Source organism: Poecilia reticulata, chromosome 16 (assembly GCF_904066995.2).
Source record: "Poecilia reticulata chromosome 16, P_reticulata-male-v2, whole genome shotgun sequence".
Lineage (NCBI taxonomy): Eukaryota > Metazoa > Chordata > Actinopteri > Cyprinodontiformes > Poeciliidae > Poecilia > Poecilia reticulata.
In genome coordinates this window covers 22,184,491-22,196,562 of record NC_088845.1, presented here as the reverse complement: position 1 = coordinate 22,196,562, position 12,072 = coordinate 22,184,491, and the positions used below count along the sequence as shown (strand labels likewise).

The window sequence follows — 12,072 nt, the reverse complement described above, 5'->3', positions numbered from 1 at the left end:
CGGCCACAAGCTAAGCTTTGAATAAATTTACATTCATGCAGCAAATCTTACTAACAATATAAGGTTGGACCCTGTTCAACGCCACATATTTTTAAAAAAAAAAAAAGTACAAAAACAATAGTTTTAATTTCCAACACATTTCATATGTGTTGGAAATTTGAAGTCAAATTTTAGCAGTTCCAAGTCCTCCAAGTCCAGCATTACTACATTTACAAAGATTAAAAACAAAATTTCAACATGACAATGTACAAAATTATGTTTGTAATGGTCAGGCTTTAAATATAAAATCTGGAAAGATAAAAAAGAGGAAGTGGATCCATCATAAAAAAACAAAACAAAACTATGACCAATTATGACTGACTGGTTATGTTGACAATAGGACGGGGAATATTCTGGAACTGCAAAAAGTTACTCCACATTTTATTTTGTTTTTCCATACTTATCCGGAAGAAGAAAATCCCATTAATATTCTGATGTCTTAGGAAATGTGGAAGCAGACAAGGTCTCTCAAATGCAATTTAGTCCAACAATGTAATTAAACCATCACACCTTTAGTTGGAATAATCACTTTACCTACTTAGAAGTAGGGCTGTATAAATAAATCGGTTCGGCGATATATATCGATATTTTCCTACCTCGGAAATTTCATCCGCGAGTATCGATCCGTTCAACAATAAGGGTCCATAGCCTTATAGCTCTTTTTAACGTCTAGTTTGTTACGGCGTAGCAGCAAGACTCCGCCTCCCTCAGTCTCACTTTCAACTTGAGCTTAAAGTGCACATTATAAATTACACACCAGTTTTTAAATTGTGTTAATAGGCCAAGTATAACCGAAGTTATGCTAAAATTAGTAAACCATATTTTTCCGAATGTCAGAGAAATGTCAAAAGCGCCGCCATTCCCCGGCATTTCAGATTATGTGAGAGGGAATGAGCTTCCAAACGTACGAAACTTAACATTAGATTCCTGTGTTTTTGGACACGTAAAATCTTCAATAAAAAACGATAGGCTGTATTTTGTTGCTGAGAAACAAAATAAAGTTGCGCAAGTAACCGTGAAAAGAGAAGCGAAACGGAGAAGCGGAAAGGAGCAGGGGCTCGAACGGAGCAGCTGCAAAAGCAGTGAGATTGCGAAATTAATGCAAATTTCGACTGGTAGCATCACTGCATAATTAGTTTTTAGCTTAGCGGCTTCTGTTCTGTATATAAAGAATTACCTTAAGAATGAACATGGGTTGATAACATCCGAAGCGGGCGCGCAGCTGCGCTGTGTTTTGAGCAGGAAGACGAAGAGGAAAAAACCCCAGCCGGAATCCGCGGCGCAGTGAGGATTTCCATAATAACAATGGCTGATTGATCGGTCATTCTTATTAGCAACAAACAAAGAGTATCAGAGACTGAGAGAACGATGAGATCCTGGCAGTCTGAGAGGCAGCTACTCAGATTCAAGAAGGGGAATACCGGCGCTGCGTAGCTGCAGGGAGTCGATCACTACGTAGTGAGGCGGAGCCACTACTTTAGCAGCTAGTAGTAAACAGCTTACAGCCATGGCTAACTCCGGGAGCCAAGGTAGAAAAGCCTTTTTCCCCACAGTCCAAAAGACTGCATTTGTGGTTGCATTTTTACTCCAAAATGCAACAACATTTTGGAGTGTCCAAAAGTGTCCAAAAGAAAAAACATAAGTGCAATCATTTGCATATTGAGAGTCTACAGAGGCTGATGATCTCCCCACTCTGCTCCTGGATTGCCGTTTAAACTTTTGAGTTTTGTATCAAATCCACATGAATTAAATGACAGAAACTAATTCTCTCACTGCATCTTTGGTTCATTTTGTCCAGCTGCAGACTGTTAGACTGTCCAATCAGATTCAGGTATTGTGTAGTTGGTGCTTTTAATCAGTTTTCAGTTAACTAAATTCAAGTCTATGGAACACAAAATGTCACTAAAATCACTGTCCTTCTAAAATCGTTCAGAAAATCGTAAAAATGCACTGAATCATATCAAATTGTATCGCTCAACAAATATCGTGATACATATCGTATCGTGACCAGAATAGCGCATATCGTATCGTGAAATTATTGTATCACTACACCCCTACTTAGAAGTGCAGTCATTTTTGTCTAACCAGGTTCTGTGTCCTTTCAGTGCAAATTTAGCAAAGTCTTGAAAACAGCTTCATCTGTCTCTCAGACAGTCAAAGTCATTGTTTTATCCTGGCAGATCTATGAGTATCCCTCTAAAGTCAGGCTACAAAACATGCTAATTCAATAAAGCCGACATGAGTTGAAAATTAAATAAAATAATTAGTCCTATCCCAACTGTTACCCTGTTTGAAGACACCAGCAACTCTGTAGGTCCACAATAAGTAAACCTATTCTGTATTTTTTTGTCGATATTTTTGTCCCCTTCTCCTTACTGCTACCTTTGTACAGTTATGTCATTTAGATCATTTTGAACTCATAAGTTGCAAATGAAACCTCACTTCTTACCTCAACAATTTGCTTGTTTTTCATTTCATTGAATTATTCTCCTTTCCACATTAATGGTAGAAAGAAAATGTTTTAGTTGCAACAAGCTGGCTTTTTAACGACAAAGATATCAGCTTAAAGCCACAGTATTCAAACATAATATTTTGATGTTTTCCAAAACTGGCTTGCATGTAAAATAAATGCATAATTAAAACATATATATTTTATATAAAATGTATATACCCAAGAAAGAAAAAAGTAAAGACAGTGAAAGGAAAAGTTTTTAGGCTGAGAGGCATACGGTTACTCTTTTCTCTAATGGCTGTTCTCCTACATTCCCACCTTCCTTTTAAGGCTTTGGTTTGTTTTACAACGGTGGTGTTAGTCTCTCTACTTGACTGCCCAAAGATAACTCAGAGAATTTAAGCTGACGTATACTATAAATATTTAAACGGATTAAAAGTTTAAAAGTATGCTCTGGTTTGCTAACCAACTCCTGACATGCAGGGCCATCCAATCAGCATTATGCTTAAAAAATGTCCAATCCATTTTGAAAACAGATCAAGTAACCAAAGCTCAGCAACTGTGCAGCAGAAACTGCTAAAATAAAGAAAAGCTAAAGAAAGAAAAATGGTGTTCAAAAGAATTTAGTCTGAAACAAAAGGAAAATTGGGAAAAGAGAAAAGATAAGTATACAATGAAGAGTAAACAGTAGGTAAGATTTCCTCAAAAGTCTGCAGAGAAAGCAGGCTGGATATACCAAAGTACACCTCAGTGTACTTCAGACCAGATTTGAACAGTTTGAATGAATGGAAAGTTGAAAACCAGAGAATATAAAATCAATTAAATAGATGGGTTGAGAAAATCAAGTCTGCTTTGTAATACAAAACTGTTCAAAAGGTTTGTGGTTGAGCTTTGAACATGGACTATTGCAGAAGTATTTGTTGATTAAAGAAGATCCCTGTTGGTGCGTTGACTTAAAAATGGAAAGGTTGTAAATTATGATCATTTGTGTTTGAATTCAGACTGCCTACTGCATAGATGGACATGTCAAGAGATTTGTTATGAAACTTATTAACTTTACTCTAATGAGATATCATAAAGTCTACAGGTCTAAATCTTTATAAGGCACCATTAATGTTAATTTCTCAAGGAAATAAAACTATTTACAAAAGCTGCCGAAAGGTCAGTTTCTTGATTAAGGGCTTTAATAACATTCACTGTGTGCACTGGTTGCTTTTACGGCTACATTTATTGATGTTACAAGAGATAAACTGTTGTCGGCTTTATACTCTAGCTCTTCAAACATTTACCTTTGAGCTCCAAACCACTGATTTCAATGCCAGGTGATGCAAGTAGATACAAGGATAAGACTTGAAAGAACACAGACACAGCAAAAGATAGAAAAAAAAATGTATTTTTTTTAAAAAGTCAGGAATTAAAATGCATCTCAATATAATTCCTCAGCAGCCTCTTGGCAATTATGACTTTCCAAAAGAAGATTGTCTCAGTACTTTAATCAATGTAGATACAGGAACAGACTCTTTGAACTCAAAGTTATCAATGGCAGTATAAAGAGCTGATAAGCTGAAAAACAAGAGTATATGCAAACATGTTTTTAATCTTAATTACTGCAGGCATTCCTGACCTCTTCACTCAGCCAAAAATGAGAATTATAACATAAAACATGTCCTAAGTTTTGTAAATACAGCACCTTCCAGTCAAGCTTATTCAGGAAAAGATCGTCAACTCTTGGTGTGCTTTTTGAACCTCTATGCAATTTTTCATTTTTCTGAATCACTAAACTGCACGGTCCTTACTAAACCACATTATCATCTTTAACTATTTAAATTTAAAGTAACAAACTTTTTGTCAGATTGAAGCCTGAACAAATGGCCCCTTAACTCTATGTTGAAGCTATTCGCTCTTCTAGTAGAGGTTGGTTATTAAAATCCAAACCCACAGCCTTTCTGAGCCATCTAATCACAACATAAAGAAACAAAAGTCAGAACATTTTGGGTTTAAAACCACCTCCAACATCAATTTAGATTACATCAAGAGGATTGACATGCACTGCAGAAACCTGCATAAGTTAAGAGCTTTTTGTAATACGGCTGCACACAACCACATGAAGGTAAATTACCTGCCGTGCATAAAAGTTGAAAATCATAGCTCATTATCTATCCTTGCTTCTTAAATCTAAATAAAGCCTGAGCTGCAGTGCACCAAATGGCAAGCACTGTGTGATACTGCTGAACGAAAGAAAAAGACTGCAAGTCAAAGTCAGTGAGAAAAGGGCAGAGGAAAAGTGATGCAAGGCTTCTCAGCTAACTTATCCGGACCCCTTTACAAAAAACTGATATAATCTAAGAGGGCGAAGGAGAGGATGATCACTCCCTGCACCTCCCTTCAGCTCTTTTCTCTCCTCTATCACTCTCACTCCTGTGATTGAGGTAATGAATGTGTGTGTCTGTTTCAGTTCCTATTAATAGGACAGTGCGTGGCTGGAAGTGTCCAAGCTAGGGAAAGATGAGATCTGTTACTCTACCACTTTCCCACTCTCACACATTCAGGATGAAAACAGAGCAGCAGCAGAGAGCCCAGATGTAGAAGAGGTGGGGGGGTTGGGCTACAGAAAGTGGAAAAAAGGTGAGCAGAGGTCAAACACAGAGCCAACAAGAGAGCTTCAAACAGCGTACTGATGGATTTATTAGCTACACAATACAGCCAATGAGCCGCAGACATTCCACACACCATAGGGTGAAGAGCTGGAGTCCAACATAATGCAGTTGCAAAGACAAACAGAGTGACATGGCTGTCAAACATTTTGGGTTAACTACATTACAGAGACTATTCCTACCTCTTGAGTTGGTGGCCAGGTCGGCCACTTTCTGGAAAGCATCCAGGAAGACCGTGACGGCCACCGCTGTCGCCCTAAGACAGGAAAACAGATTCATAAGGCAAACATTACTTTCCCCACCCAACATATGAGAATGGACGATAATATTGGATTGGCCATCTTGAGGTTTGAGAGGTTTCCTGAACAGCCAGTCTTTTCCAGGCTGAACACAATGAATTGTTTCTCTTTTTTTTTCCCCCCTTTATCCTATAAAGAGCATCAAGGCTGCCACACAGCCGCCCTCACTGCCGCTTTGGCACGTCACAGTCAATGAAATGTCAGACTGGTTTAGTCTGATATTTTGCATACTAAGGGGAGATACGAGCGAGCCCTGCCAATTTAAAAAAAGAAAGTATGAGGAGCAGGCTAAATTAGCAAACATGCTAATAAGAAAGGCGAATGGGAAGATTGGGGCTGAAAAACTGAAGAGGAAAAAAAATAAAAAATCTGTGCAAAATGCTGTCAAATGTGCCAAATTAGCAGATATTTTGAGTGGTGGAGGGGCCAATGTCAGTGACAAGTCAGGATCAAGGGTTACTGTACGCCACCTGCTTCTACGAACGTTCACCGCTGTTCCATGTTTTCTCCATTTGTGGATAATGACCCCCATTGTGAATAGCTGGAGTCCCAAAGCCCTTTGTAACATTTCCCAAACTCCTAGTTGCTAAGAAATTTGTTTGTCTGTTCTTGAATTTCTTTTGATCAGGGGCATCATATGTTGTACTCTGAGCCGTTTTCACCAACATAATGTAACCTGACCTGGGATTGACTCATGAAATTGAACCAAGAGAATGCAATTAATCAAAGTAAACAGATGATTTACCAATGGCAGTAATTATATTTTTACACAGGGCCAAGTTGAATCAGATAGCTTTGTTCCCTTTATAAATGAAATCCCAACACAAAAGCCATTTTTTGCATTTACACAGGTTATCTGACATTTAAGTGTGTCAAAAAAGCCAAAACAAACCATCTTTAAGGTTGTAAATATCTTTTCATAGAGGTGTACCAATAAGCTGAAATTTATCAAACATGCGACCTGAAGAATAAAAATCAAAAGCTGTTTTTATGAAAAGGTGTAGACGTGTAAACAAGACACATTACACAAGCGTAACCACAAAACATGTACATGCATTTGGTTTCTGGAAAGTAAACATCAAGGTCGATGTTTTCACAACTCAACAACATGTACCGTAATACACGTGTTTTAACTACAGGTTGAACAAGCCCTGCTGAGTGAAGAATGTCTCCGTAATTACGCTGAGTTTGCTTCACTTCCAGGTCAATGAAGGGATCAGTGTGGGATCAACTCAGTTGAGTCCTGCGTTGAAATAAAAAGGGCGTGAAGTAATTGCCAAACTGACCTAATTTTCCCATCATCTTATTATTTAGTAAATGAGAAAATACTGAACATGCACAGGGACAGACGAGAGGGTCAAGACCGGTTAAACGTATAAATCAGTGTACAACTAGTGAAAGATTATGATTTTGTTTTAAAATTACCCTCATCTTACTCAACTGGCTCCTTATTCAAGTACCTGAAGGATCAGCTATTATGCAAGTTCATAACTTGCTGCTTTTTAGCAATCAAGGTAATTGGTTAACCTCCACAACGTTGGTCTGGTTTAGAAACAGCAGACGGTGCAGGATTATGACCACAAGTATGAAGATGAAAGAAGCTTAGTGTGCACAGGAGCATGAACATGATATATGAGCTCCCCGCTACGGAGACTAGGCCACTTGTATGTGATGCATACCACACAAAGTAACACAATTGTCAAGAATTTTTCCAAAGTTTGTTCACTCACACAGGCTCTTTTGTTCTAACGCCGAGTGGGTAATTTGCAAACACTTGTTATTCTATGTGGCAGCAGAAAACCTCCATAAACGACTTGGGAATTTCCATCACCATTACATGCTGGCATCAGGTAAATAAAAGATAAGGGTAGGATTTCAATTCTGAAGAGACTAAAGATTGTTTTCGCTTTACCTGAATATTTAATTTGTTTGAGAAGCATTTTTTTTAACATATACAACAGAATGATTGGGGTGATTTTCAGCTTGTATTTTCAGAAGATGCAGGAAAAGATTTCTGTGTTCAGGTTATCACAAAGCAGCCTTTCACAACTCGATAAGAAAAGCGAACCAAAAGCTGGGTTAGACCAAATATTCTTCCACCGAACAATCTTGTCCTTTTTCACTCAGAAACTTAATGCAGTATTGGTTAACAGGCGGTGTTTTGTGGGAGAGCTGACCAGGAGATCCATGGGTGTGTCCTGCAAATGGAAAAAGAAACACACGCACAGGCACACGCAGATGCCTTTCTATTTAAAGCCCCACACAGGCACCATAACAGCCTCTGATATCTGGCTCCACTTATTTATTACGTGCCCTTACTGGTCTATGGATAATATTTTTCAGGTGCTTGAAGCCAAATCACATTCACCAAAGATTAAATCATTAACTAAAAGTGGATTTGTGTGATAAGTGGCTTAAAACCTGCTTTCAGTACAACTGAATGCAAAATGTTAAGGAACAATAATTGCAATCCAAGTCATAATGATTAGTTTAATTCACATTTCAACTGGGGATGAACAAATGGTACATTTGTTATTTTCTTGTGCAGGCAAAAATTCAGCATCCTTGTTTCAGCTCCGAGTCATGTGGCTATAATCATTGCTTTCATTTACAGGTGCACTGCTAAAGTTCCTTGAAATCTTTCAATTACAACAAATTTCAACGTATTTTATTAGAATTTTATCATAAGCCAACATAAGAGGGTGTAAACTTGTGAAGAGGAAGAAAAGTGAAACATGGTTGTTTTTACTAATGGGAATCTGAATTGTATCCGGACTCACTGAGGTAGTACTTTGCAGAGACACCTACTGCAGTAGGTACAGCAACATGTCTTTTTGGGTACGTGTCCATTGCTCATCTGGATGCTTATTATCATCTTATCTGCACAACAGCTCAAGCTCAGTGAGCCTGGATGTATAGTGCTTTCCAGAACTGCCATGTATTTAGCTCCATTATTTTGCCCATAAAATCTAATCATGCTTAAGAAAGACCTAAACTTGATTTTCTTATGACTTTGTTCTGGTTATTCTTCTACAAAGTCCAGATTTACAGAGTGCACAAACACCACTACTCCTGTCTACAGATTGTCCCACCCGAGCTGTGGGTCTCTGCACCTAAGAAGTTGTTCCAAAGTGTTTTGGATAGTTGATTCCAGCACTGTGGGAGACGTTCAAAGATTGAGGTGTTGACTTATGACCCATCTCTTCTTGTGACATTTCCACAACTTCATCCAGTTGTGGATGAAGTTGTAATGGCATTACAAAGTTCTTTGGACTTTGTAATGCCATTAATTCATTAATGTTCTCCAACTGCTCTCTGGCTTCACAAAACTGCTCCACTTATACCGAGCGCAAATTACACACAGGTGGATTCCCTCTAGTAAATATAAGACTTCAGGAGACAATTCACCGAGTTTTACTTAGAAGTATCACAGCAAAAGGAGAGTATAGATTATTTATGACATAAAAACTCCCAAAAACACCTTTGAAGTTTGTGGTTGCTTAGTGACAAAAAGTAAAACATCTCAAAGGGTGTGAATGCTTTTCTAAGGCACTGTATGTCCAGCAAGCGCTTAAGCTGTGAGCCATACTCCAACAAGGACCTGACTGCTACCACTGGTTTTAAAATCTGCACACACCCCTGCTATAAGTCAAGACAAATGACTTTAACATATCTATTCCACGAGGCCTTGGCCAGGCCAATCTGAACTCCCTGCAGAGAACGCCACAGTACAGCAGAGTACTCTTTACGACAATGATACATTCAGTCCTGCTGCTCTCATCTATTCTTAGAGAAGCTGAAGCTGGAATGTGACTAAATGCGAATCATAGAAAGAGGTTGAGTTGGCTGAACTTGTCTCAGAAACATAATATGCTTGACTTATCACACAGTAAGTACTTAGTGTTTAATGTATCCTCGTACAGTAGGAACCCCCTTTAAAGCCTGCATCAGATATAAAAACACCAAATTTAGATCAGAACTTCAGAAGATAATTGAAATATTCCAAATAGTGCTTCAACACTGTATGAACTTGTAGCTCAACTGATACAACAGCATCAACCACAAAAAAAGGCTGGCAGATTTACAGAGAAATTACCTAATATTAAAGCATGTGTCAGAGGGATCCATTTCCATTACCAGAAAACACATTTATGTTTTTTTAAGGAAATGAAACCCCACCAAACTGTCACTACACTGTAATTGGCTCATATGCTGGCCGCTTTGTAAAGGGAGCAGAGGGGCTTAATTACAGAGTAGACCGCCTTTGGCTGCAATACACCCAGTGACATATGCTTCTACCACTACTAGCTGGTAACTTATCCAGACCAAGATGAGAAGGTGGGTGTGTTTGTGTTTTACTACATGCATGTGTTAGCTGCTCAGAATAGTCCAGTTCCCAAACAGATTACAGAGGTCCATCAATTGGGGGTTTATGGAAAACAAAAAAGTGTAAAAAAATGACTGGAAGCAGGTCTAAAAATGGACAGAAAGGATCTTACATGTTAGTTTCCAAAAACAAGACATGTTGGCAAACACAGCATAAAGGAAGAAAAATCTCTACACAGAGCCTAGTATCATGACCACTCCTCTGTTTGGACCAGGTCGCAGGCTGTACTTTACCTGGAAAAGTCTAGTCTAAATATACCACAGAGTAGTCATCTTTCCATGAATGACATTCAGTGTAAAGCAGGAAGTAAACATTTCTGAAAGCTCTCATTGAGTGATTCTGGGAGAACACAGAGTACATTTAAATGCAATGGTTTCTACTGTACCTACGCATAATTAGGCTGATTTGTTTTTGTGTGGATATGGACTCTTAAAATAACGTATTTTTGTTTTTAACCACATAGAAACGGTAGCTGGAACTCGCTAAGGATTATTATTCCGAGTTGCGCATTTAACCAAATCTACATTATTAACAAACATCTGGAACGAACCATTTGAAGCAGTAGCTCTTATCTTAATGGAAACTGGATCTATATGAATGAATTATAGACAATTATTCTGAGTCATTTATGAGAGAGCTATTGATCATTGGGTTGCAATGACGGTCAGAAGGGGTAACTGCTGACATTTTAATTCTCATACATAGCCCCTTTTGTAACTTGTTTGGAAAGCAAAACACATGTGGAGAAAAATTACACCACTTGTAAACTATAATATATTGCTATAGCTCACACTTAGTTTCACTGGGGATGTTAGGAAATTTGTTTGTTTTTTTTAACACTCGCCTGATGACCAAACTTTAACATGGTACTTTTAAAACTGCCAGTCATTAGCAGCAAGCTAACAAATATTCCTTGGGCATTTTGGATGGCAGGGTCACATATTTGACCCCTAAATGATGGAGAGAGTCGAACAACATTTCAGCAATAATCAACCTTAATAGAGAGGTAAACAGAACAATGGGATACCGAGGCGATTATTATTGTGTCACTGAACCTTTATACAGCTGTCAGTAAGTGTCTCAGCATGAGGACACGTGGACACCTACACTGCTGGGGAAATGCCATGCACAGTTAATCAAAGAATAATTAAAACCACGGGATGTCTGTATCTGCCGTGCTTGTTGGACAAAGATCTTTTATTTTCGTTGTCGTAAGTTGTTTGTCTTCTGACACGTGGTCACTTAAACCCAACTAGGAGAGGTGACTGCTGTTTACAAGGACTTGAAACGAGTAAGCCTGAAGCTGTCTTTAGAAGGTGAATTAAATAAGAAAAAAGTGATTGAAGCTTACATAAGGACGCTCCGATTAGTGTTGGGAAAGAAAGCAATTCTGTAAACATAATTGTTGTTATTAAAGGCTATATGGCTACAGTAAAAGCGTAGATTAGATACAAAATCAGTTGCAAAATTGGGTTTATGATTATTAGGCATATGGTTCAACTGATTTGATTGCTACGGCACCAAAGGAATGTCTCTGGACAAAACTGTAACATATGCCGCATATTTTTCAGGATTTTAACTAAGCAAATGAATTACTTTTATAATCTTAGTTCCTTTTAACATTTTGTTCAAGGTTATATATAATTTCCCTAAAGGAGAAAAAGGAAAATTAAATCTGTTATGCATATAAGATGTGCATGAGCTCCACTGATATGAATGGTAAAAGGAGGGCTGAAACGGCTTCTGGCAACAATTCACTATGAGGTCAAGTTACAACAGAATATGGTTGATTATAATATATGTGGATAACATCTCTCCACACATATCTATCATTTTTACCAGTTGTTTATAAATATTTCGACTTTGTTTTACACATAGGTTTCTTCCTTTGTTAAAAGTCTATATTATTACATTGTTGATATTAATAGAAAATAATTTTTAAAAAGTTATTTCTGCTCCTACGTAGTTTAAAACATAATTTAAGTTTTGCTTATTAAGATTTGAACAAACATTCAAAAATGCAATATGTGCACATTATCACACACTCACCTGAGCTGTGACTGCAGTTTTCCTGCCTTGGTGATAAAATCTTCCCAGATAGGGCAGCTGCTCTGTGGGAACAGAGATAAAAAAAAAATGGCATGATGCAATTTTACCGTCGGAACAGATTTACTTTTTCCCACAGTTATGAACATAACAGCTTAAAACCTATGGCTCAATCCAGATGCCTGGCCTCACCTG

General features: G+C 38.0%; 1 protein-coding gene across 10 annotated transcripts in view; it reads right to left on the bottom strand.

The window, feature by feature from the left end:
- LOC103478387 (protein MTSS 1-like) overlaps nucleotides 1-12,072 on the bottom strand; it is a 50,373-nt gene that overhangs the window by 34,587 nt on the left and 3,714 nt on the right. For all 10 annotated transcript variants that reach the window (XM_008432196.3, XM_008432194.3, XM_008432204.3 and 7 more), the window contains exons 2-3: nucleotides 11,881-11,942; nucleotides 5,328-5,401 (exon numbers count right to left, since the gene is read on the bottom strand). In XM_008432196.3, the coding sequence (XP_008430418.2) occupies nucleotides 5,328-5,401; nucleotides 11,881-11,942 (136 nt within the window). The remainder of the gene's footprint in view (nucleotides 1-5,327; nucleotides 5,402-11,880; nucleotides 11,943-12,072) is intronic.